Raw genomic sequence first — 27311 nt, 5'->3', positions numbered from 1 at the left:
CTTCAAGAAAGCATGAATCAAATCAGAAAAGTTTACCTTTCTTAAGTAACCTCAGCTGTTATTCCTGATTGGTGTATAGTTTCCCAGCCTGGACTTGCCCAAATCTAACCTTGAGGACAAAATCCTTTTAGAAACCTGTCAGTTACATGCGTTCAATTCAAATTTTGGATTAGCTTAACAGCTCATCTTCCTGACAGTCACGATTTGCAGATGTGATTGTGGTACTTCTCCTTTTATCTCCATTCTGAAGCAGTTGCACATTGGAAGGGTGTGATTTTTCTGAGGCTTAGTAAAGTGTATCTCAGACATAATTAGTTTGTAGATTGGTTCTGAGGAGAAATTTACCCATCACCACAACAGCAAAGTTTTTCTGGTAATCATCATCTTATCTATTTTCTTCCCCCAGATCTAATTTATTAATCTTCTGCAGCATTTCAAAACAAAGTGCCAGTCAGTTACCAGCATAAGGGACAAAAACCTTAAAAACAAAAAAACAAACAAAAAACAGAAAAGAACCAAGCAAACAAAAAAACCCCACCACCCAAACAAACAAACAAACCACAAAAAAACCCCAAACAAACAAAAGAAACCAACCCACAAAAAGCCCCCCAAACTAACATAGAAGGATTTCTTGGCAGTAGATACTGCCAAGGGAGTAACAATCCAGAGGCTACCTCAGGACTTCCCATTGACATACAAGGGTTACAAATTACCTGGGAGTGAATATGGCCTCAAATCCTATGTTCTTACAAGCTTTAGCAAAAGCTACCCGTTGTTCCCCTCTGGCTTAGTTCTCACAATTTTTCAATTGTATTTTTTTTCTCCTGTGGTAAGAACAAAGTCAAGGCAAACCACTCCCATGCTACTTTTTGCAGAGACCATACTGCAAATATCCACACAAGCATGACACTGCATTATGAAACAATAAAGCTGCAAATACACTTATGCAATACTATCAAATCTTGGAAGAAGGTCAAAGATTGAAGGCAACTGGTTTTCAGTCTGCTAAATGACTGTACCACCCTGCACTTTGTTCCTGCACAGAGGTTCAAAGGAGCAAGTTTACACGAGGAAGTGAAAAGGGAAGTCAACACCATCACAGAAATAGGTCAGCTGCATTCAGCCCTCAGAAATTGCACAAAAAGTAAGACCTTATCACTCTCTACAAATATCTGAAAGGAGGCTGTAGCCAGGTGGGGGTCAGTCTCCAAGTAATAAGTGAAAGGATGAGAGGAAATGAGCTCAAGCTGAGCCAAGGGAGATTTAATATAGGTGCTATGAAAATATTCTTCACAGAAAGTGCTGTAAAGCATTGGGACATGCTGTCCAGGGAACTGGTGGGATCACCATACCTGGAAGTGCTCAAAAAACATGTATATATGGCACTTGAGAACATGTCTATTACATGGACAAACTACATTCATTTACTGGTGAACATGGTGGTGCTAGGTTGGACTTGATGATCTTAAAGGTCTTTTTCCAACTTTAGCAGTTCTGTGGTTCTATAGGGCACAGCAGCTGATGTGGGCTGACAAAAAAAAGCTGAAACTACTTAAAGGGCCAGCTTTGGTTTCCCAGTCACTGCATCGCGCCCTAAACTTCTTTTAGGCACTTTTTTAACTTCTGCCTTACTTAAATGTTCATACAGGACAAACACATGCTGTAACATCAGTAAATACAAAATTTCATCAGAAATTTTGCATTTGCTGATGCAGAAATATCTTATAGCCCAATTTTACTTCTTAGATTTGCTGTAGAAATATCCTGTAGCCCAGTTTCACTTCTTAGATTTGCAGCAACAGGCCTGTCACTGCCCCACAGAGAGAAATGTTTAATCTGCTTGATTTTACAGCTGCCAAATAAAACTTGGAGTATGTAAAAGCATAGATTTCTACAAATGTTAAACACCCCCTTGCAGTGTACACGTCTTGCAGCATAGTGACTAAGTGAACTTGGAAGGGAAGTGACAAACTTCAAGCTGGTGCTTTCAAGCACCAGAGATCTCTCTGAAGCCCCCTCCTGGACTTCTGTACTATAACAAGGGTAGTTTCATCGTGGAACAAGTTCCTGCTTGCAACATGCACAACCAACTTCTACCACAAGAGGGAAACTCGCTGCTCAAGCCTGCTTAGCATATACGTACATCTGACCTGTATCTCTTACCCATTATCTTGTAGTATTAAGGAGACTGATAAATGAAAAATTAAAGGGACATGAGAAAAAAAGAAGAGGGATGTCAATGAGAGTCCAAGGAAAGAAATTTTAAGAGTGGGCGCACAGATCAGATTGCACACAGACATGTGAAGCTGTATTACTTTGAAAGATAAAGATTTCACAATGTCTTTAGGCAACCTGTTCCAATATCTGGCCTTGACATGGTTTGGCAGGAGGAAATCTCAGGACTCTCCATGTGCCATTGGAAAACACTGTTTAGCAACAACAGTTATCATCTCTTATTGTGCATTCCCCTCAGATGAGGTGGGTTCCATCCTCTTAACACTCTCCTGATAAGCAGCTAAAGATGGCAGCAGAAACAATAGCTTTTGTTTCTGGATACTGAAGAAAGCCATTTCTCTCTTGGTTTTCCTTCATCATCTTGGTGACTCTACACTGGATCTATTCATGTGTATCAGGGACTTTTTTCTACTAAGAAACTGAGAACACTGGATGCAGCTGGATCCAAGTTCAGGGTAGTAGGGAAAGATTCTGCTCTTCCAGGTCATGACTGTCTAGGTCTTTCATAAGGATATCAAAAATTATGGCTAGTAATAGGCTGCCAACTGGACGATTCTCCAATTTAGAGACAAGTTTAGCTCACCAATTTGTCTCTGAGGTAGAGCTAGATGAACACTCACATTTACAGACCATAGGAAATATTTCAGTCAGAGCTCACACCCATGACCAGCGTTGATTTGCAAGAGGCAAATCTGTTAGGTGTCACGTGTCACTGTAGGATGGCTCCTTTGTCATGACACTGGGACCCCAGGATGGCATTTTTCACAGATGCAATCCTACCACCAGGCCTTCATTTATAGTGGGAAACACTTTGCTACTCCAGTCTCCATGATGCTGTCCATCCATGCTAAGGGTATGGAAAGAGAGGTGGTTTGCCATTGAAGACTGAGGCAAAAAAGTTGTTGAGTACCTCAGCCTTCTCATCCGTTGCTACCTGTTTGCCAGCCTTGCATTTCCCACAGTGGAATGTGTGTGTATGCTTTCTTTGACCTCTCCTAGCAAAGCAGCGTACCGGTAGACACCCTTCTTGTTATTCTTCACATTTCTTGTCAAGTTCAGCTCCAGATGTCCCCTGGCCTTCCTCAGCCCATCCCTACACAATCAAGACTCCCATTACTCTTCCCAGATGCCTGTCCCCTGCTTCCACTGCCTCTGCATGTCCTTCTTGCCTTTTTGTTTGACTCATCCATGCTGATTTCTTGCCTTCCTTACCCAATTTCTTGTGACTGGGGATCACTAGCTCTTATGCTCTATGGAAGGTGTCCTTAAGAATATGTCACCTCTTGTCCAAAAGGACAGTTTCATAGAGGATTCTAATGACTAGCTCCTTGAACAGCTGAAATTTTGCTTCCTGGAAGTTCAATAAATTTATTGTAACAGTAACAAAACCACTCCTAGATAGCCACCTGCTAAAAATATATTTTCCTTCCTCAAACCATATATTCCTTATATTCATATATTCATATTCATTCCTCAAACCATATTTCCTTATATTCATTCCAAAGTGCTAACTGCATGTTAAATAGCTACAACTGGATTTTATATTTCTTAAAATGAAGCACTCAAATTTAAGCCTTGTGAAAAATGCATGTATTTTATGATTGGCTTTTCTCAAATATTAAAATGAATATTATATGTGTTGTGTTAGAAAGTAATGCTGTATTAATTCTCTTAAGTAGTGTGTTCAACATAGTTTTAGGTTATAAAAAAATGTTAAAATAGAAACTATGCTATGTAGGATACTTTTTTTAAAGAAAGGACTCACAGGGAGATAGCAGCCACAGGCACCTAAATCTTTCAGAGAAAAAGAATTTATTGCCCTCTCATCAGAAGAAACAAACTTCTTCCCACCTCGAAGGCACTGTTAGGATTAGGAGAAAGAAGCTGACAATGACCAGACAGAATCCTTTGTTTGAATGTAATTTATGCATCATGTATGAAGTGTATGAATATGGAACAGGCTATTGCTTTTAAGGGTTAATCCTTTGTTAATGGGTGTCCTTTTTTGGGCTCAGAAAAAGGTACCCAGACGTCCGCAACTCTTTGATTTATTGTCTCATATTGCACTAATTCAGATTGTCCAAATTATTATTAGTCTAATTGTATTACTATTTTTATAACCATTTTATTACGATTAAACTTTTAAAATTTTAAAAACAAGTGATTGGCATTTTTCACAAGCCTTATGGCATCAAAGCTATTACAGATCTACTTAAGAACTTATTTCTTAATACTTAAGTAATTATTTTTCTTTCCCATGTCTTATGTAAATAGGGAGCAAACCTGGCTGTCTTTATAGGATGAAGCTGCTCTCATCAGAATTGGTTCTGCTTTATTTCCATTTCCTTATTTCAGGCTGCGGTTAATCTGGATGGAAAAGGAGCAGCTGGAGCAGGTACAGTACTAGCTCTCCAGCTGCCAGCTCCATCAACCACCCATTAAGAATGACTTTGGCCATTTGAAGAACAACCAGGTGCCACCTTCAGTGTAGTTCAAGCAGCCACCTATAACAGGAACCTTCTTGCAGACAAGAAACACTCAAGCACCTTTGCCACAGGAGGGAGATTCAAAAATCATTTGGGAACACTTTCAGTTTGCCAAATAAAGAGCGGGTTGCATATTTACACAGTATCAATCTGATTCTTGTCCAAATTCAAAAGAATTTTTCCCAGTACAGGTTGCAGATGTAAGCAAGTGAACTGCAGATAAGGGACCATCAAGTACTTCTGGCTACAGTACTTCCAGCAGCAGTGCTGTCACACTAATGCCTTAAACAGCTGCATCCAATATAAATCCTGAAGCAAGCAAATACACTATATTTTTTCCCTAATGTAATGTTGACCTGCAGTCTGAATTATTTCAAATTACTGAAATAACATCAAACTCAGCAGTCCAGGACATCAAGTTTTACAGCACATCTCAGCAGTAACACTGTCCAGCTGACAGCTTGAGCCCGCCTGCAAAGTCCTGGTCTATTTACACAGCTCGACAAAAACAGGCTCAGGAATGAGTAAATGCATCCACCCGACTCTGCTTTCCTGCTTTGACCAGTGCAGCAATAGGCAGCTACTGTTCTTCCAGGGACACGTACTCACACATTTTGAGCAAGTTCCCCTAATTCTGCTTGAATGGAAGCATGTATGTATAAATTACAGCAACAGATCTGAACAGGCATAAATGGCGCTTGGGTTTGGTTTTTTGGGGTTTTTTTTGAGGGGGAGGGAGTGGCAAAATAGGAATGCGTGTAGGAAGTATAGAGCAGCACTTCCTCCATTTTGATGTAATTTCAGGGAGGTACAAAGATACTTCCCGCCGCAGCCTGGAGCTACCGCTCAAGCTCCTCAGCCCCGCTAGAGAGCTCCCCTGGAATGCCCGAGTGCCTGCCCGTGCCCGCCCATCTCCCTCGGGGACCACAGGCCCCGGCCGCTCTCCCTCCCTGGGCCGGCTCCCGCCCCCCTCAGAGCCGCAGGAGCTCTTTCCCCGCCGTGCCTGCCGTAGCCTCCGGCCGCGCTCCGCCTGCGCCCGCTCCTCTCCCAGGAGGCGCCGGGCGCGGCCCTGCACCGCCCCTCTCCCGCCGGGGAGGGCAGGCCGGGCTGACGGCGCGGGGCGGCCGCCATCAGGCACCGCCCCTAACGGTTGCGGCTCTCGGCGCCAAAATTTGATCCTGGCGGGCATCGGGGAGCGGCTCCGGGCGCGGGCGAGCGAGTGAGGCACTGGCATCGGGGAGCGGTTCCGGGAGCGGGCGAGTGAGGCATTGGCATCGGGGAGCGGCTCTGGACAGGGGTGAGCGAGTGAGGCGCCGGGACCAGGGAGGGCAGGAGTGCTGCCCGCGGCCGATTTGGCATCAGAGCGGGCAGGGAGGGCTCGCTGGGGCAGGGCCACTGGCGGGGAAAGCGCGATGAAGGTGGCAGGGTTGTGAAAGGGGCTCTGAGGGGTCCTTGTTCGCGGTGCCTCAGAGCCGAGGCTGCCGCTTCCCTGGGATTTACCCCTCGCGGGCGGTGTGGCTGAGCAGGTACAGCAATTCTGCAAAAGGAAAGGGGAGGCTTTGCCGTGTTCTGGAACCTCCGGGGCTTTCCTTCTCCTTTGCTTGCGGCCAGCTTTGCGGCAAACCGTGGTTTTGCCGCGAGTCTGCGCCCAAGCGTCGCGATAAACTTTGTGTGAAGTCAAGGCCTTTAGAAACGCTGAAGTACCGTTGGAATACTGCCTGGATCTGCGGTCTGCTTGGATTTTTTCATTTATAAATGCATGATATTTTTGTTGTCAAAGTCATACGTTCTTTCCATTTTCTCAGATCTAGTTGTTTGTTTAGCGGTATGATTCATTTGGTTATTCTTTTTTCTTTACTCTGAAGTATATAGGATTAAAATCCGGATACCTTTCTCAGTGCTTCTCAGAAGAATACTTTGCCTGGTCCCTTAGGAACATTGAGAAGATGTACATTAAGTCAATTGTTCTCGAAGGTTTTAAATCCTATGCTCAGAGAACGGAAATTAATGACTTTGACCCGTTATTCAATGCCATTACTGGCTTGAATGGTAGTGGCAAATCCAATATCTTGGACTCCATCTGTTTCGTGCTAGGAATCAACAATCTGTCACAGGTAAAGAGATGGGACATTTAAGAAAAGTCTTTCTTCTATTAGCAACTTCTCATGTTGCTCTAGTGAGTAATCTCCCATGGAAGACCTGAAGTGGTGCTTCTTTGAAAGAAATAGTTTCGTTATTTCAATTTTTCATTGCATGAATCTAGGTATCTGTCATTGTTGCTCAATCTTACATTAAGGTCGAGTTACAACTTTATCCACGTACCAAAGTTACACAAACTATGTGGCTTGAAACAATAGACTAAGACTAACCACTTAAGAGCTAACAACTTCAAGCCAAAAGTTCCTTTTTGCATCTAAAGGCACTAATTTGCTCATTTGTAATAAATGTTTTCAGTTCTGGATTGGGTCTTAAAATCTGGCTACCTGGTTCATAAAAAAACATTTAAAAGTGGTTTTCATGCAATGCCTGCTATTTAAGAGATAATATATCTGCTTTATTTTCATTAAAAAGCGTGTGCTTTGACATCAATTTTAATCTCTGTCTGAAGGTGATTTTTCAATTTGCTTTCCTTTCCATCCCTACCTTCCCCTGGTTGTAGACAAAGCCAGCAGGCCTCCAAGGAACACGTTCTGAATAATTTCCCTGTGAACTGCATTAAGAAAAATAAATGCTTGTTAAATAAATTTACTGTCAGCTGGCTTTTTTTAAGATGTAGTCAGTGTTTGTCAGGAGCCTCATGCAGAAACAGTTTATCTGCATGAAAACTAGACTGGCACACACTGGTTGTGGTTTTACAATGATAGCACCTTGCAGCTCCCATGTATCAGTTCACATGAACTCATAAATATACAGCTAGATCTTTGGTTTTTTTGGTTAATTTCTCCAAAACCTGCAGTAGTACAATTAAAATGTAAATTTCTTTCCAAAAACTGTTTATCTGTTCCCTGGATTTAGGTGCGAGCTGCCAGTTTGCAAGATCTAGTTTATAAGAGTGGGCAAGCTGGAATTACAAAGGCAACCGTGTCTATTAACTTTGATAATTCAAACAAAAGTCAAAGTCCACTGGGATTTGAAGCTAATGATGAGATCACTGTGACTAGGCAGGTGAGTCTTTAACATCTGTATTTTTTTCATAACCTATTTACATTTTTACCATGCTCAGGAGTGGTCAAGGAAAAATAGGGTGATTTTTAAAGTCCCTGAGTTTCTGCAGTAGAGACGAGCCTTCTGTGCTGCTTGTAGTGTAGTTAGTTACACAAACTGTAAGAGTAGATCCAGTGTACTAGCTAGAAGTGTTCATAAAGCAAGTTAAATTTTTCTATCTTGTGGCTTTTTCTGCTTTCATATCTTTCCTCTTAAAATCTGGACTCTGTGTTAAATTTGGTCTCCCAGAACAAAGGAACCTTTATTGTTCCGATGAAGATGTTGGGGTTTTGGTTTTTGATTGTTTGTTTTTTTTTTTTTAAAGTAGAGCTTTTGGAAAGCTTCTTGACAATATTGTCCTCGATGACTAATATTTCTTATAATTTAGTTAAATATTTTAAACATCAAACAAGTTCTGTTTTGATGTTTGTTATCTTATATAGCGCAAGAGTTCTATTATCATTATAGTGCAAGGATTCCATATCACCAGAGTTTCATACCTCCTCAATGTTTCTCATAGGCAGCTCCTCTAAATACTGACTGTTCCTAGTCCTTGCAGCAGTCATCTGGCTCCAGATGCCACCAATCCACTCTTTTATACTACTTGTTCTTATTGGCTACAGGTATGGCCTCTTAAGATCAGGCCTGCTCCTAATCTTTAGTAATTGCTCCAGCTGCAACTTGTTGGGGGATAAGATTTACCCATACTGTATCCCCCTATACATACTGTATCCCCCTACAGATGTTCTGCACAGTTTGCCCATACATATGTATGCAAAGATATAACAGGTGTGATTTCCTGAGATTTTTTATTCTTTATTACAGTTTATATTCTCACAACACTAAGGAGGTTTTTTGTCCTTGTTCTCTAGGTTGTTGTTGGAGGTAGAAGTAAGTATCTTATCAATGGTGTGAATGCTGCCAACAGTCGTGTGCAGGATCTCTTCTGTTCTGTTGGACTCAATGTCAATAATCCTCACTTCCTCATTATGCAGGTATTGTGTGCATCTTTATAAAATCCAGAAAGAGCAGAACTTGCAGTAAATTTAAGACAGGGGAGATAATGGGAAAACACTTAATTTCCTAGTTAGAGTGGCATCTTATGAAGAAAAAATGAAGTCTGTTAAGTTGTTAATATTTCTAGTACAGTATAGTTTGACCCTAAAACACATCTTTTAGCACAAGACCTCATGTGGCCTTCATGTTGGCAAAACTTTTCCAAAATATGCTTCCATTTTATTTTCTATTTTTTTTCCTCCTTAACGCGTAGGTATTGCTTTCATAAATATTATAAAATGGCAGATTTTATTTGCTGTTATTTGTGCTCCATGTTAGACAGTATCTTGAAAGAAGTTGAGATATGTACCTTCTTAAGTCACAGTTATCAAAAGAAGACTGACAATGGGGCTAGGCAAATTCCTGAAATATTTGCAAGGAATAATAAAACAGAGCAGGATTTATTGTTTCAAATATAACTATGCCAAGTGGATGGCAGAGGTGGGAACAGTTTTGTACATACTTCCTTTCCACCTGTTATGTATGAGCTACATCACCCATACAGCTGGTTTATGATTAGGAGCTTATTCAACATCAGCAACCCAGTAAGACTATAGGAAAAATATTTGCATTACTCCTTTAAGATGTAATCAGGACTGTGGAGGATTAACCTAAGATATAATGTAAGGGCCATTTCAAGTATATTACCTGAAAGAATGACTTATTTGAACTTTAAGGAGCAAAAGAATTGAGTAAACTAGATTATGGTTGTAGCAAAAAAATTTTTTAAAGTGCTTGAACTTATAATACAATGTATAAAAGTGAGTGGGAGTTTGGGGTTTTGGTTTTTCTTTTTACTACTTCATGGTACACAACCACTGATCTTGTTTTATCTTTCTGTCACCAGGGACAAATTACCAAAGTTCTAAATATGAAGCCACCAGAGGTAGGAGAGTTGTGGGAGTGTTTTTGTCTGAAATTTTACTGAACTGATTTGAATGATAGGAATCCATATGTTGGGAGGGGGACAACAAAAATAAAGGTTGGAGGGAGATGAGATGTTCAGCTTAATTGAACCAATCTAACGTAAAAAGAAACATCAAAGTTTTTTGCATTGCTTTATTTTAGATTTTAGCTATGATTGAGGAAGCAGCTGGAACTAGGATGTATGAGTCCAAGAAAATAGCTGTACAGAAAACCATAGAGAAGAAGGAATCCAAACTGAAAAACATTCAAACGGTAATACATGTTGTAAAGTAGACTTTCATTCATGTTTGTTAAAGATAACTGAAAAAGTAGTTCAATGTTGACTTTGTACGATGTTCTAGAATATTTCATTTCTGTACCTGGAACTAGATATCCATGCCTAGACATGTTTAAATTTTAGAGTTCAGTAAAATCAGAATATAAATCCTCTGTTGTATGTTTCAGGTCTTAAATGAGGAGATCAGTCCAACTTTACAGAAACTGAAAGAGGTATGGAAAAATTAGAAGGGTGGTAAGGTAGGTCTTTCAAGTACTGAAAAAATACTTTCACAACTACCGTGAACCAGTAAGTTTTGGCTAAAACAATGGCATGTTTTCAAGTGCTGCCAAGTCTTGTAAGGGAAAGAATTTTGTCATATTTCCAAATACAGAGAATGTGACATTTTAGACTTCCAGGAAATCCTAGAGAGAGATGTAGGGAGAAGGAAGAAAACAAGAGAACTAGATAAAAATAGATTTAAAAGTGTCTTAGTTCTTAAAAAACCTAAGTCAAGCGGTATTTTTGGTGTGCAATCAATTAGATGAATGTTGTTTTAGCTGAGAATAACATGAAGAATCCATCTTCTTACTTACAAATACTGATGTTTAGAGATGCCTAAAAGATTTCTGTAGTGGTCTTATGTAACTCTGGTTTTCTATCAAAATTTACAGCTTTTTTTTTTTTTCTCTCTCTTTTTTTTTTTTTTTTTTTTTTTTTTGTCCGTTCAGGAACGAGCATCGTATCTTGAATACCAAAAATTAGTACGAGAAATAGAGCATTTAAGCCGTTTTTGTGTAGCTTATCAGTTTGTTCTGGCTGAAGAAACAAAGGTATCCTCCAGTGATATGTTAAAGGAAATGCAGTCTAATGTAGAGAAGCTTCAGGAATCAAGGGCTGAAATTGAACAGAAGGTAAAACAACTTAATGAAGACATAGCGGAGATGGAAAAGGAAAAGGATAAGGTAAATGAAAACAGTTGTGCTCCTCTGAATACTTTAGAAGCTGGGAGAAATACAAAAAATTTTAAGATACTGGAATTATTTTTATAGATAATATACTATTGAATTTTTATCTTCTGGTGTGTTGCTTAGGTTATGCAGTTATGCTTAGGTTATTTGGTTTTATCTAGAAGACATCCATTTAAAAGGGTGGGGTTTTTTTGTCTGAAATGCAAATGAAAAATAACTGAAGTGTAAAAAACTGTTTGACTTCATGTTTTTACTCTATGCATTCAACAGTAAATTTTGCCAGAGGCTTTTTTCTCCCTTTTTGTTGATGTCTCAAAAGAAAAGTAAGCAAGGTTTTGTTTGACAGTAATCAGTATTGATTTCAATTTTGGGGGCAAATTTAATGAGATGCAGGATGGCCCATAGAGTCTTTGAATGTCTAAATCCACCTTCTGTACAGGGACAGTGTCCCATCTTATGGAGTGATGTGGATCTTCAACAGTACCTTCTAGTTAGGTTGGATTTCAGAGGTGAGAGATGGTCTGACCTGTTTGTCTTGGAGACTTCTGCCTGCTTGGTCAGGTTTCCTTCTACATAAAGCTCTGAACAGAAGATGAAGTACTACAAATACTGCATTGGTTTTACAGGCTAAATTAAATTTCCTTTATTACTGGTTGTAGGAAGCTGGTTGTAAACTCCATGAACTAGAAGCTGCTCTTTCAGCACATCAAAGAGTTAATACAAAAGTACGAAGTGCTCTTGATCTCCAGAAGCAAAACTTAAAAGTTGAAGAGGTTAAGTACAATGAATTGGTAACACGTATGCAGAAGGTGAGATATTTATATATATTCTAAATTCAGATTGTGGAAACAGCTGTTTTTTCTTTCCTGTTATGGTGTGAAGAATCCTGTGATTGGCAAGAATTGCATTAAGTAGAGACTAATGTTAAGGGCTTTGTTTAATTTATTCAGCATAGGTAGTAGGTTCCCTGTAGAAAAAGACATGATGCAACTACAAATAAAGTGCAACTCCTCAAGGTTCCAAATTTTCTCTTAAGCTCAGCTACAGAAGCTAAGCTCTGTAGCTTCAAATGATTATGCTCTCTGGACATATGTTACTCTTAAAATTAAATGAGGAATTTCTGCCTTGCATATTTTTGACAATTAATGGTTTTTTGTGCAGGAGGATAATTTTTTAGATATTGGGAAGAGCAAGACAATTCTCCTAGTTCTTGGGGAGTTGTTACCACTTTCTGTATTTCATCTCTCTGTAAATACTCGGAATACTCATGGGACGAGTAACACATTGGGAAACATGCAAAGACATATCACAAGACCACAAAATCTGAAAAAGGGTCATAGAAATGTAGTTGATTAAACTACTTGTTCCTCCTCACCTAAACAACATGAATTTCAAGGTAATAGACTCAGGTTCTCTCTCTCTTTTTTTTTCTTTGTTTTGCTGAAGGATTCTAAAGCATTAGTATCAAAGGAGAAAGAAGTAAAGAATCTAGAGAAAGAACTAAATGTTTTACTGGAAGAAAGTGAAAAAGATGCACATGCTTTAGCTGCAGCACAACAGCATTTTAATGCTGTATCTGCTGGCCTGTCCAGCAATAAGGATGGTGAAGAAGCTACGCTTTCAGGACAGATGATGATCTGCAAAAATGAAATTAGCCAAGCATTAACAGAGGCTAAACAGGTAAGAAAAAATACCTCTCCCTGTCTCAGACCTGCCTTCATGCTTTTGAAAATTGCCTGAAAACCAATTGACATATGCTTGAAAGATCAATGAAAAGAGGTGCAGAATATCTATGCAAGATATTTTACATTTTGGCATATGCATTAAACTAACTTTTTGATAAAATATAAACGAAATATCCTTGCATGAGAAAATGCTGTAGCATTGCTGTGAGGAAGTATTAGAAACTGGCATTTGAGATATAAAGTAGGATTCACTGTACTCAAGTGATCAATAGTATTGAATAGGAAAAAATTAGGACTGTTGTCCATGATACACAGTCAAAGAGATTTCGACAGTTAAACTTAATAGAATCAAAATAAAGATGCCTGTGATTGTGAAATGGAGGGCTTAGAAGAAACTATTTTCTCCTTAGTTAAATTGTATGCTCATCACATGACTGAAAGAACCAATGCTTGTTTTGTCTTAAGATAGAAGACCTTTGCTGGGGTAGTTCTGATTGTGGAGTTTAAATTTCCAAAGTTCACTTTCCTTGTCTCACAGAGAAATTCTGCTCTGTAGAGTAACAAGGACAGCTATATCCCATCTTAAATTACTTTGTTTCTTCTCAGAGTTATTAACGTTCTAATATGTTACCACAGTTAAATACAAGATCTGTGGTTCTGTGTCCAAATAACCTGTGCCATTATTTTCAAAAGCTAGAGCTGGCTTTGGCATATCTGCAAACAGTGCAAAACTTCATAAATTACAAGGACAGTTTGATAGTGCAAATGTTATAAATTTGTGCCTGCAAGATTGTCTTTGAAGATCTGGTTCCACATTTGCTTATTCCTTATAGGCTCAAATGAAATTGAGTTATGCACAAAAAGAATTAAAGGCAAAAGAAGCTGAAGTTAAAAAGATGGATGAAGGCTACAAGAAAGACCGAAATGCATTGGAAGCTGTCGAAAAAATGAAAATAACCCTAGAGAAGCAAATAAAGGAGCTGAACTATTCAGGTCTGGACAGACTTCTAATGCATAATTTTGGGTCAATCTGCAAAGGAGTATAAAATTGTCATGAGTTGATCCTGACTCGATGCCAGGTGTTTGCCAAAGGTGTTCTATCACACCCCTTCTCAAGTAGACAGAGGAGACAATATACTGCAAAATCTCATTGGTTGAGATAAAGACAGGGAGAGGTCGCTTGACAATTACTGTCATGGGCAAAATAGACTTGACTTGGGGAAATCAATTTAACTTCATTTCCCAGGCTCTATTTAATTTCTGATTTTCTGTACCTCCTCACCATGAGTGATGCAGTCAGTTCCTCACATGTTGTCTCTGCCACTCCTTCCTACTCAGGGTCAGGACTCACTCCCTTCCCCTGCTCCACCATGGGGTTTCTCACAAGGGAGGCAGTCCTCCTTGAACGTCTCCAATGTGAATCCTTCTCATGGCCTGCAGTTCTTTACAAGCTACTCCAGTGGGGGTGCCCTGTGGGGGTCACACATCCTGCCAGCAAACCTGCTCCAGCATGGGCTCATCCGTCCATGGGTCTGCAGGTTCTGACAGGACCCTGCTCCAGTGTTGGTTTCCACAGGCTACAGGTGGACATCTGCTACACTGTGGGCCTCCACGGCCCATGTTGCTACCTCAGCATGGTTTGCACCACAGGCTGCAGGAGGATCTCACTTCCAGTGCTTGGAGCACCTCCTCCCTGTCCTTCACTGGCCTTGGTGCCTGCAGGACTGTTCCTCTCACATATTGTCACTCCTCTTTCCAGCCATTGCAGATAGGTTTGGCCTTTTTTTCCCCTTCTATAATATGTTTCCCAGGTGCTTCACTACCATCAGTGATGGTCTTGGTCTTGGCCAATGGCAGCTCTGTCTTGGAGCTGGCTGGAGGATGCAGAAACAAATGAAAACAAAATAATTTATGCTCTGCTTCCCATCAGGAATTAGGAGGCAGTGTTCAGCCGCTTTCTGTGAAGTAGGACCTCAGTCTGCTGTTTTGGAAGAAAAAGGCCTTAATAATGGATGCTTCCTTCTGTCATCTTTTCTGTTAGCTTTTACTGATGAGAATACCTTCATAATAGTATGGAATATCTGTTGGACCCTATATCCTGTCTATGTCCCCTCCCAACCTGTTGCCCTCTCACAACCTACTGGCTTTTGGAAGAGGGACTGGAAGGACAGCCTTGGTGCTGTGCCAATATTCTTAGCAGTAGCCAAAACTGTGTTGCATCTATGCTTTCTCAGTAGAAACACAAAGAGCAGCACTATGGGGGCTGCTGTTGGGCATCTCACCCAGCCCCAGTGCAGGAGGGGAATGAAAAATCAAGTACACTGCTTTCATGCATAAATTCCTCTGATATAATATGATATAAGTTCTGCAAACTCTTAAACTTTCACTGAGAGCAGCTTAAAATAATTTGATTATATCAACTTTGGGCTGACCATTTTGAAGTTTGATGGCACAATTGAATGCCAGCTACAATTTAGATGGTGAAAGAGACCAACACCCCTATTGCTTCCTAGTTTTCTGTACCTAAAACGCTTCTTAGAGTTTGTTTCTTATGCCAGGTAACATTTGTTTCAGACACTACTGTTAGCTGATATTCCAGATCAACCTTTAGAGAAGAACATTACTCTTTAAACTTTTTCTTTGCATGTTTGGTGTCATGATGGTATTAATTTATTTAGTCTGAGAATTTACAAAGAATTTTAAAAGTCCTCTCTACATATATGTAGATAAGCAGTGTAGGATACTAATTTTTAAGCTAATAGAGTTTTCTTCTCTTGATATATGTCTACTGCTTGCGTTCAACTCTGAAGAAGAAAAAGGAGAAGCCCTCCTAGCAAAAAAGAAGGCATTGATTTCTGATATCAGCCAGCTAAGAGAACTGAGTGAAAATTTAATGGCAAAATTTCCTCATCTACAGTTTACATACAAGTAAGATCTCAGTGTGATCCCGAAAGACACTTGAAAGGATTTTTGGGGGCGTTTTACCACATCCTTCTACCAATGTCTTAGCTCTTGCTGTCCTTTTCTTGCTGCCACTGAATAATGACTGTCTTACCCATGCTGAAAAGTGAAGGGGAAAGTGAGGAAATGTTATAATCTTATCTAAGTCACTAGAATTTAAAACTTTTGTCTGATGGTGTTTCAGTAGCAAAGGTCTAAACTGGGAAATATGAAATCATTGTTTTCTGCCTGTGGACACAAGTAAACTTGCTCTTGGGAGGTCAACTCCAGTCAAATATCTGTATCCCCAGGTTTAATTTTTTGTGTAATGGGCTGAACATACTCCTATAGCTGTGGTAATAACAGAGCCCATTGGAAAAATCCACTGAAAAAATATGGAAATAAATCAGGAATTCCATTCTTTTAATGGCTATGTAACTGACTCTTTATTGTCTAATCTCTTTGTGTGGAGTATTTAATTAAACCATTTTTTCATGGGGTTCTTTTTCTGATAGAATTTAGAATTGCTTATGGGAAAACCCATTATCATGGGGTTTAAATATAAAATTTTTAAGGATGTGTGAGAGAAAAACAAACATGATTCATAGTCATAATTTATATTTATTTTAAGACATCCAGAAAAAAATTGGAATCCAAACCATGTGAAAGGCCCTGTTGTGTCTCTTTTCACTGTGAAAGATCTATCCAATGCCAAAGCCCTGGAAGCGGTGGCTGGAGGGAAACTCTATAACATTATTGTGGACACAGAAGTAAGTTTATTTCATTAGTACACAACTCTAAATTTTGAGATGTGGTCATACGATTTGGGGTTAGCAAGCATGTGCCTGAATGCATGAGGTGTTAAAACCACCTACATGTTTTAATTGGCTCAAGAAAGTCATGCACAGTTGGTGGCAACAATGTGTTTTCTTCCAATGCCCTATTGTCTTACTTTAGAAAATTACTTGTGTACTCAGGTATGCTTTGTAACTATTTTTCATTTGAGGTTACTGGCAAAAAGCTTTTAGAGAAGGGTGAACTAAAGCATCGATACACCATCATTCCCTTAAACAAAATTTCAGCCAGGTGTGTTCAAGAAGACATAGTCAAGTTGGCCCAAAGCTTGGTATGTAAATAAATACACTCTTTACACTATATTGCTTCTGTCCCATTTTAATTTTATTTCTATACTAAAAACTTGAGATTCTTAATGGTTATTATAATAAGAATTTTGGATATATTGATTTTGTTTTCCTTTGTATTGTTTCAATTTTGTGAGGTTTAAATGGGTATTAATTATTCCACTTGTAACTGAAATAGTTTTAAAATGTGATGATACTTTTGGACGCGTTATTATCAACAAAAAACAAATCAAATTTGAGACGTATTAAAACTTAAGGCATACTAATTGTATTTTGTTTGATTTCTAGGCTGGGCATGGTAACTCGCATTTAGCACTTTCTCTAATTGGATATGAATCTGAACTGCAGAAAGCAATGGAATATGTCTTTGGAACAACACTGGTCTGTAATAACATGGATAATGCTAAGAAAGTGACTTTTGACAAAAGAATAATGACGAGAAGTGTTACTCTTGATGGAGATGTGTTTGATCCTCAAGGAACTCTGCATGGAGGCAATTGCTGGTTCTATTCATATAATACTAATAATATTGTGTGTCTGTTGATATGTTTACTGCTCTTGCATATTTTTTCTAAAAATTAACAGTAACCTTTATGCTTAGCTACATACTGGGAATAATATATTTGAGCTAAAGTTGTCTTGAGCTGAAATAATATTAATTAGTTTAAGAAAAAATTAATGACAAACTTCATATAAAGTCATTTAGATTTTCAATACTTAAATCTTATTAGACTGTATAATCCTCTTGAAAGCAAAAGTGCTTTTTTGAAGCAATTCATCATTGGTTTGCAATAATTTCATAAATTATGGAAAGTTAGCTGTTTGCATAAGTCACATGTGTAGTATTCGAAGTCTGCAGAACCATATTCTGTAACAGAGGAAGTAGTCTTTCTCTTCTGAGAACTCTAGCTTTAGCCTAGTTGCTTTCTCTGTTTCTCAGCTAAAATAAATCATTAACCTGCCTCATTATTAATGTTTAGAATTTGCAATTACCAGTGGTGAATCCACTGGTTTAATTCCAATCAGCCTGGCTTTTTAATTTTTTCATTGAACAGGTGCATCCTCACAAGCTGCACCAATATTGTCTAAACTTCAAGAAGTGAAAGATGTTGAACTAGAACTCAAGAAAAAGGAATCTGAACTTGAAGCTGTAGAGAATGAGTTGGCAAGCTTGAAGAAGGTTGCTGAAAGGTAAGGTTTGCACTATACAATGTGTATAATTTCTCTTAATGTGACCGAGTAAATTTAATGTAACAAGTTGTTTTGGGAGGCCATAGGCCTTTTGAGAATGTAATATGCAGAAAGTAATTCCCTTCCTCCCTCTCCTCCCAATATAATTAGTAAGTTCAGTAATCAAAAAGCAAATTCAGATTTTAAATAACACATACAAAACCCCTTTGTTTTGGATAACACGGGGAAAAAAAGGGTACACATTGGTATTTGAAATTGGTTGAATTTTCATGAAGTCCGTTGAAGAATGGATCTGTTCCAGACATATTTGAACACCTGTACAGAATTCCAATTTGTAGTCAGTCTTACTGTTCTCACAAGCAAATAAAAAGATGTTAAAAAGGATTATCTGAGTGATACTGCTGTAAGCATTTAAATTAAATGATATTAAGTCTATTTGATTTTCAGCTACTCAGTTACTGAATACTATATTAAAAGATGGAACAGAAAAATGTATTTATTCAGTTCTGCAAAAATTCCATAAGGAGGTAGTGTTGCATAACATACTACCTACCAGCTGGATTTATTTTTTCAAATTGTTTTGAGCTGCAGTAGACTTCCAGAAATATTGCTAAGAGGAGGAAGGAACTTTTGCTTCTAGATATCCTTTCTACAGTTCTTCACCCTAACATCTGTCATGCTGCCAGTTGAGAAAAAGGTGATGTCTGAATTGTTGCCAAAATTCCATGAGTTGCATTTGTTTTAATAGGTTAGATCAGGGCCAAACAGCAGGAGCTGCATATATAATAACTTACATGCCTATAAACCTCAAAATTATTATTAAAGCAATTATATTGGATTTTCATTCATTTAAGCTTATTTGCCCTACTGTCATCACTGTATCTCACATGACAAATGGAATACAGATATTCATCTACTTACTTCAGCTTTGAAAGTGAGATGCTGGTTAACCTTCCATATAGCAGTGTGTGTCACTACTGTCTCCAAAGGTATCAGCAGCTGAAGCAGCAATGGGAGATGAAGTCTGAGGAAGCAGAGCTGCTGCACAAGAAGCTTTGTCAAAGTGCTTACCACAAACAAGAGGAAGAGCTGATTGCCCTGAAGAAAACCATTGGTGACAAATGTGTTCTTACTCTTTTACCTGAAAACTAATTACTGAGAATGAGAATGGATATCAGGCTGTTTGAGTAACACATTCTTTATTTAAGAAGTACTTTTCACTTTAAAAATACTAGCTTTATATTTTTGAACATGTAACAAACACAGAATCACAGTATACTTGCATAGAGGTGATTCACTTAAAGGTGGCCATTCTCTTATAGTAAAGGTTATACTTTTATTGAATGTTTTTTATATACTTTGTAATACAGGAAAATACATCTTTGCAGGGAAATTCAAAAATGGATTTAATCCCATATTTGAGTAATCTTTGCTTTTTTCAAGCCATCTGTACTTAAGGATAGTAATATAGTTTGCATAACAAGAAAGCATAGGAAAGAAATAGTGTTTTGTATAGCTAAGGAGAGATAAATTTGCACAAAATGCAGCAGCAAGTAAAGCATTTAAAAAATGGACAGAAGTGATACATATCTAGATGTTGTATTCTAGGGATGAGATGGTATCTTGTTAGGTAGTGTACTTTTTGATCCTGCAATTTGACATTCTTCCCTCTGTCAAAAAAAAATTGTCATCTTTTCATAATGGCTGTTTGGTCCCCTACTAATAACTGATAGCAACAGCACACCATCTTAGAGTAATCATTGAAATATCTGATTATTCAGACTTCAGCAACTAGTGATTGTTCAACCACTTTTTTTCTGTTGGGGGCAAAGAGAGATTTATTTCAGTTGGCATTTAGGATGTAAATTTGAAGACGACAACAGTGCTCAATCTCAGTACTCTACTTTTTGATTCAGCATCTTGTGAAGAGACATTAAACAAAACTGAAGAGAGCAAAAAGAAGGCAGAAAAAAAATACAAGGAATTAGAGAATAAACTTAAAAATGCAGAAGCAGAGTGTCTAAAAGAGCGAAAAAATGCAGAGCAGAATCTAGATAATGCCAAGAAAAAGGCAGACACTTCAAGCAAAAAAATAAAAGACATGCAGCAGGTAAAACTTTTATTTCTGTTGGCAGTTCTCTCATGTTAAAAGTGCAAAAATCAGAAAGTTTGATTCTCCCGAGGTTTTAATACTCTCAGTTTTGGGACTTAATATACTGTGTAGTCACTGACTGAGCTTTTTTATAATTTTCTTTCTTTATTTTGTGGGATTACACCCTTTGCTCAAGAATGGGTGCTGTTAGTCTTCTACAGCATTTACTACATCAAACTGAATCTTAACTCTTTCCATCCAGCTGAATCTTAATTCTTTGCATTTAAGTATTACTAATAAATTAGAAAACATCTCTCTTAGGAAGTCAAAGCTTTAGTTCTGGAACTTGAAGAGCTGAAACAAGAGCAGGCCTCCTATAAACAACAGATAACAGCTGCAGAGGAAGCAATCAAATCCTACCAGAATCAAGTTGATGCTCTGGTGGCTGAAGTGGCTAAAACAGAGGTAAAACTGAAATACTGTGTTTCATTATCCATTTTGATGTTACTCTGTGTGATCCTCTGAACCTCACATTATAATGTATATTTTTTTCTGCAGATTTGCTTACTATACTCAATCAGCCTAGGCAGCTATTTTTTTGCTTCACTTTGGCATGTGAAATTTTTTCTCCTTGCTGTGTCAGTTCTAATAAGGCTTTAATGCCAGCTTTAAAAGAGGCCAGTAAATGTCTGCTGATTTGCTTTTTCAGGAATCTGTAGAGGGAGCACAGAAGGAGCTTGCCAAGCAAAAAGGAGTAATTGCATTACATGATAATGCAATTAAAGACAAATCTGCAGAGATGGTAAAATACAGAGAACAAAATAATGAATTACAGCTTAAGATTAAAGAATTAGAACACAGCATCACCAAATGTCAACAAGAAGCTGCTGATGCTGCTGCCAAGGTATTGCAAAATTGTGCTTTTCTTCACATCTTGTGACCAAGAATGGTTATTCCCTTGCCACATGCAAAGGAAATAGCCTTTTTCCTTTAAGTACTATTTACAGCTCTCAATGTAAAATTTTTATCTGAGGAAGAGGGAGTGGAAATGGTACATTGTAAAAGACCTGATCTGTATGGAGTAACAGAGGATAGATCACAGTGAGAAAGTGATCAGCAAGAACATTCTGACTGTCTGGACAAATTAGATAACTAATTAAAGAAGGTAGTTCCATGATGCAGTGACATTGGTAGAGTTCTGATGTACATAAAAGTGCTTCAGGTAAGTAAGATGTACATGAAAGCAATAACCTTAAATCTTTAAATCCCTTGTTTGTCCACAATGAAGGAAATCACACAAAGTATTGTAAAGAAATGTACCTGTGCTGCACTAGGGTAGAAGAATTAATGTGGTAATTTCAGAATGTAGGTGGGGTGGGGTTTTTTTTTGCTTTTGTTTGTTTAAATTTTTATTTCTCATTTGAGAAGGGTGAGGAAAAAGCTTCAACATAACTTTTTGTTTAAAGGTGGCCAAAATGCTGAAAGAATACAAGTGGATAGCTTCAGACAAGCCACTCTTTGGCCAGCCAAACACAGCCTATGATTTCAAAAGTTGCAACCCTAAAGAAGCAATTCAGAAGCTGCAGAAATTGCAGGAGCATAAAGAGAAGTTGGGAAGGAATGTGAACACAAGAGCTATGAACATGCTTTCTGATGCAGAGGAAAGGGTAAACGTTCTATGCTTTAATCTGTAGAAATTGGGCAGGCTGGTCATATGGTGTATATACAAGATATACAGATATATATAATGTAGCTTTATGTTTTCATGCGCTCTATTTCTCAATATACCAAAAATAAAACTAAACCTTTTCCTGTTTTTTTCATACTAATCTTACATCTTTGAACTCTTCATTGGCACACCAGGTTTTTAGGTTACTCATAATCTTGACCTGGATGATAAAAAATACTCTTTTATTCCTTCCTACCCCAGATCATCCTAAGTTGAAGCATCAGCAAGCTTTGTGGCATCCATTATATTATTTGAGAACTATATACTGAATTAAAAATTGCAGACCAAAAATATGTTCATCTTCAAGCATGATAGCTTGACAGTGTAGCAAGATTGTCTTGAATGAATCCGTATCTTCAGGCTATTCCAGGATTGTCTGGAAACTGCCCACTGATTTTATCCTTCAACTTTTCTAATACTTTTCCTCCTGTCAGCCTCAAGAACTAACCTTTCTTCTATGGAAAAGCAAATGAAACATGATTAACTTGGAAGTGCAACTTTCAGAGCAATGTCCTTCCCCCCTGCTGATTGTTGAAAATTCTGATGCTTTAATTTGCAGAGAATCCCAAAGCTTACATCCCTCATGCAGCTAAATGAATGCACTGGATTTTAATCTTGTGGTTAATGACTATTTCAGAGCTACACAATGATACTGTAAAGCTGTAAGATTAGCACAAAGTGCATTTGAGCACAAGGGTCATTGAAATCAGTCTTTTCTTCTCCTTGCACCAGTACAATGACTTAATGAAGAAAAAAAGAATTGTAGAGAATGACAAGATAAAAATTCTTGCAGTTATTGAAGAGCTTGACCGGAAGAAAAAACAAGCTTTAGATATTGCTTGGAAAAAGGTATGACATTTGAAATTTATCTTCATGTTTTAGTAGAGGATCAGATTTATCTTAGATTACTATTTTGTATATTTACTAGGGAAAAAAAAGGTCTGTTTTCCGAACTAATATATCTGACCTATATTTAAAAATAACCACTTTATTTCTCCTGTTTATTCCCACTTTTGAGAATAAGACATGAATTCTCTGAGACTTGCAAAGGTCCAGTTAGAGCTGCAAAACTACTTTCTCGTTCCCTTTTAGTGTCCACAAACATTTCATGAAGGTTAGAGCATATTGAAATATAGCTGGGATTTTTGGTGTGTTGTTTTCTTTTCTTAAGCCAATATTTTACCAGAGTAAAAATTTTCTGTTGTTATATTGCTCTCTACAGTGCAGGGCTTTGGACGTGGGGTACTGCTCCTGTTACTGTCAGGATACATAATATTGGGGTGGTGCAATGTCTGATTTGTGTTTCTGTTACCTAGGCACTCTGCCTTTTTACCAGGTCTCTCATATAATGAATTATAAGAAAAGTATAAAATTATGCCTTTCTAGATGGAAATCTTTTGACACTTTCTTTTCTGCTGTACCAACAGAACTTGTGTTTTTTTGGCCTTTGAGAAAATTGGTTTTAACCAAGATTAAATTGCACATAGATGAAGTATCTGTTTAATTATTAATTATCCTGCCTGTACTTAGGATATCACTGACAAAATGGTACCTTTTCATTGTAAAAATGGTGTTTGGCAGAAATTAGTGAGTTGTAATGCAGAAGCATCACACATGGTGGAATAAGTGTGTTTTCAGATAATTCCTAAACCTAGGAAATTTTAATCTGCATTTACAAAGTTGCATTCCATCCCATACCTGGACATTGCTTAAGTAAACCTGGGAAGAAAAAGAGTGGGGAGGATGCCACCATGTATCTCCTACATGGTGCTTGTACTTTTAGTAGTCCATTAATTGGGAGAAATTGCAATTTGCCAGTTAATAAATCTGAGTTAGGGCATAACCATTTCCCTGGCTGATAGCATAAAGAAGCTTTCCAATACATCTTTCATTGGATCCTTATAAAATGCTTAGTATGAGGTGTCACATATCCTTTGGTGTTGCGTCTCTCTTCAGTACAGAGAAAGTAAAAGCTAATGTTTTCTCACTGTCCTCTATGTGACATGGGAAGTCACTGTGTTGAACTGGGAAAGAGGTCTCGGGTATCCTGCTGCTCACCACTAAGTTTTTCACTCTTTGTGCTCTGATCCAAAGCATGCTTATACATCTTTTGTGGTCTGACTTCTAGGTGAATGAAGACTTTGGTTCCATTTTCTCAACACTCCTACCTGGAGCCAGAGCTATGCTATCAGCCTCTAGAACTGGCAGTCGCTTTGTTGGTATGGAGTTCAGAGTTGCCTTAGGAAACACCTGGAAGGAAAACTTAACAGAACTTAGTGGAGGACAAAGGTTGGTGAATTAATTTGTTTTCCATCGTCATTGTGTATGTAATTGATATGTCTAAGTAATTAAAGTTCTGAAAAGCAAAAACTTAATCTTTTCCTTGTCAAGTCAGGGACTCTGCCTTCAAATGGACTCAATATTGGGAGCACTATTAATACATTCTGACTTAGAACAATGCTTTACTTAGTATAAGATAACAAACAAGATTTTACTCCTGTCACACAGAAGTGGCAAAAAACCCAATTGAATGGTGAGAAAACCATATTAAACTCTAGGTAGTACTGACGTAATGTTGAATTAAATGCTCCTCTCCTTGCGTTGTAACCATAAAAATCTATATAGGCAAGTGTTTCCCTGGTATAAAGGTAGTATCATGGCAACAGTTTTCTTCTCCAGTGTCTAAGGCTACTGTGTAGGGCATGGGCTTCTTTGCAAGTTCTAAGGAAAAAAGATCTTTACAAACTGAAAAGCAAAAACAGAATTTGGGAAGAAGTGAGACAGGGATACAGAACTTTCTAAGGACAGAATACTTGAAGAACCAGATGTGAAAAACATAATTGCAAAACTCAGAACTGGAAATCAAACAACAGCATAATTTTAAATATTGTCACCCAACTAATGTGATCTTCCAATAAGAAGAAGTAATATTTGCTGTTTCTAAGAGAAGACTTCACGTTTTGAAATGAGGAAACTATCATTCCATCTCTTTAGAACCGTAGCAGTAATGTGCTTTTGAGGGACTGTTTCAGAATCATAGAATCATTTAGGCTGAACAAACTGTCTTAAGATCATCAAGTTAAACCATTAACTTAACTGCCAGGTCCACCATTTAAACCATCTCGTTAAACCCCACATCTACATGTCTTCTAAATCTCTCCATGAGTGCTGACTTCTGTTGGGTAACCCATTCAAATGCTTGATAACCATTTCAGTGAAGAAATTTTTCCTGATATCATTTCCTCTTGGCCTGTCTCGTTATCTGGGAGAAGAGGCCAACCCCCACCTGGTCACACCCTGCTTTCTGTAGATAGCAATAAGGTCCCTCCTGGGCCCCCTTCTCTCCAGGCTGAACAACACCAGTACCTGCTCCTCATCAGACTTGTGATCCAGACCCTTTGACACATTCATTGCCTTTCAGTAAGTGTTTTCAGCCAGAGTCCTTCAAACAAGACTAAATCCTAATTTTCTTGTCTCCATACTAGATCATTGGTGGCTTTATCCTTGATATTAGCCATGCTCCTCTTCAGGCCTGCCCCAGTTTACATCTTGGATGAAGTGGATGCAGCCCTTGATCTCTCCCATACCCAGAATATTGGGCAGATGCTTCAAACTCATTTCAGACACTCCCAGGTATGATCTTGAAATTATTGTGGTAATAGAACGGTCTGGGTTGGAAGGGGCTTTAAAGATCACCTAGGTAATCCTCTGCTATGAGCAGGGACACCTTCCACTGTAAGATTCCGTGCCTGGCAGGGCTGTTTGGGTCCAATCCGGCTAGCTGTGGACCCCAGCCCACAGGATCCTACGTGGACAAAAGGCAAAAGACAAGAAGAGCTCTTCTCCAGGTGGGGACAAATGTCCTCAGTTTATTGACTGGATAGGGGCACCAGATCAGGGACCCCCGCCCCCGCTGGAAAAGAGGCCATCCCCTTCTCGAGGAGGGACGTTTAGCAGAGGGGAAGGGGGGCGGAGGAAGAGGAGTACAGCTAATGGCATACAAGTGAGGAGGGCATGGGGAGAGACTGACCAGGGGAGAGAACACCACCAGGGGGTATTGGGGAGGGGTGTGTGAGGGAAAAACCATGTGATAAGAGAGGTGAATTCCATGAGAAGGGAAGAACAAGCCTTCTATTTTATGTTATGTGATATAACATGAACTATTCAGTGCAATATAAAGACTACTTAGTGCAAATCTCCAAGCGCCCTGTGCAAAACAACAACTAAAACTATTCAGTGCAATACAACACTCCACCAGGCCAGATTGCTCAGAGTTCCATCCATTGTTTCCAAAGGCAGTCTGGCACTGAGGACTCTGAGCTGTTTACCTCTTTTATTCTACAGATGTGTGTTATATTTCTGAGTTGTTTCAGCTGAAAGCTAGACTGACATGGCAAGTGGTGAAACTTGAATGTTGTTGCTGCACTGGTTAAAATGGAGCAATAGGGAGGAGTGTCTGTGAAACGCTCAATTTCAAGCATGACAACATCCTGAATTCTTTTTTCCTAGAGATTTTTAACTTGAGGTTAAAGATATTTCATGTTGACACTCTTAAAATAAGTGAGGCACTACTTATTATGTCCTTATGGAAAGGATCTCTGTATCACTGTGACCTGTACCCCATCAAATAGACTACCCATCTCTATTTGATGCAAGGACTTGACCATTCCAAATTATGAGACTGAGGAGGGGAACCAGTATTGCAAAATTATTTGAGTAGTATCTTTTGACTAGGTAAAATCCTACATTCTTTCATAATTAGTGGCACAGTTATTTCCATGTTTACTTCCACCACGAACAGGCATCCTGCATTGTGGACTGTATCCCAGGCCAGGTGCTGGGATATGGACAGAAGTGTCATTAGCTGCAGAAAAAGTGGGTTTACATTGACCTGTGTAGCACATTCTGTTGTTCCTTGGTTAGTTTTAGAATATTTTTAAAAGATTATTACTGAGGTATTAGCCAAATGAAAGAAAAGAGTCCTCTCTTTGGAAATCTTTTCTAGTGTTGTTGGGATAGCAACATTAATTTTAAGTGTTTCTGGTTTGTTTTAGTTTATTGTGGTGTCCTTGAAGGACGGAATGTTCAACAATGCAAATGTCCTCTACAAGACCAGGTTTGTGGATGGTGTATCCACTATTGCAAGATACAGTCAGACTCAAAACAAAAAAACGAATCTGCCTGCAAAAGACATGCAAAAAATAAAACATTGACTGTGAATGGTGAGCTGGGAAGAATTGGTCTTCTACATGCAGTAGAAATCAACTGTTACCTATTGCTTCCTAATGTTTATTTTTATAATGTTATGTTTTTGTATGTGTTAGTTCATATCTGCATTTTATTAAGAACTGAAATAAATAGCAAATAGCCTGTAACAACCTGTTTTGTTAAGTTTTG

At 38.5% G+C, this 27311-nt stretch overlaps 2 protein-coding genes across 3 annotated transcripts in view; one reads left to right on the top strand and one right to left on the bottom strand.

Moving 5' to 3' along the window:
* The window catches only part of PTGR1 (prostaglandin reductase 1), a 23087-nt gene extending 17232 nt beyond the window's left edge, over window positions 1-5855 (bottom strand). For both annotated transcript variants that reach the window (XM_071424470.1, XM_071424469.1), the window contains exon 1: window positions 5725-5855. The gene's annotated coding sequence lies outside the window, so the exon portion shown is untranslated. The remainder of the gene's footprint in view (window positions 1-5724) is intronic.
* Window positions 5765-27311, top strand: SMC2 (structural maintenance of chromosomes 2). Its single transcript, XM_071424467.1, has 25 exons — window positions 5765-6018; window positions 6587-6835; window positions 7737-7886; window positions 8798-8920; window positions 9829-9867; window positions 10050-10160; window positions 10353-10397; window positions 10896-11129; window positions 11795-11944; window positions 12582-12815; window positions 13654-13813; window positions 15631-15748; window positions 16392-16530; window positions 16767-16886; window positions 17191-17395; window positions 17958-18093; window positions 19083-19207; window positions 20010-20203; window positions 20507-20650; window positions 20895-21089; window positions 21652-21852; window positions 22647-22763; window positions 24043-24203; window positions 25400-25547; window positions 26969-27311. Exons 2-25 carry the CDS (start codon window positions 6668-6670, stop codon window positions 27125-27127), a joined length of 3576 nt encoding a protein of 1191 aa, XP_071280568.1. The 5' UTR covers window positions 5765-6018; window positions 6587-6667; the 3' UTR covers window positions 27128-27311.

The sequence above is a fragment of the Agelaius tricolor genome, unplaced genomic scaffold (genome assembly GCF_023055355.1).
Source record: "Agelaius tricolor isolate 1412-34295 unplaced genomic scaffold, bAgeTri1.0.p SCAF_4, whole genome shotgun sequence".
Classification (NCBI taxonomy): domain Eukaryota; kingdom Metazoa; phylum Chordata; class Aves; order Passeriformes; family Icteridae; genus Agelaius; species Agelaius tricolor.
This window is presented reverse-complemented; position numbering and strand designations above follow the sequence as displayed.

What these genes read in the sequence shown, in the direction of transcription:
- SMC2 (XM_071424467.1), top strand. Translation starts at nt 6,668, where the DNA reads ATGTACATTAAGTCAATTGTTCTCGAAGGTTTTAAATCCTATGCTCAG. An exon ending in TAAATATGAAGCCACCAGAG is followed by an intron (nt 9,868 to 10,049) that starts GTAGGAGAGTTG and finishes GCTTTATTTTAG; the next exon opens with ATTTTAGCTATGATTGAGGA. An exon ending in CATTAACAGAGGCTAAACAG is followed by an intron (nt 12,816 to 13,653) that starts GTAAGAAAAAAT and finishes TATTCCTTATAG; the next exon opens with GCTCAAATGAAATTGAGTTA.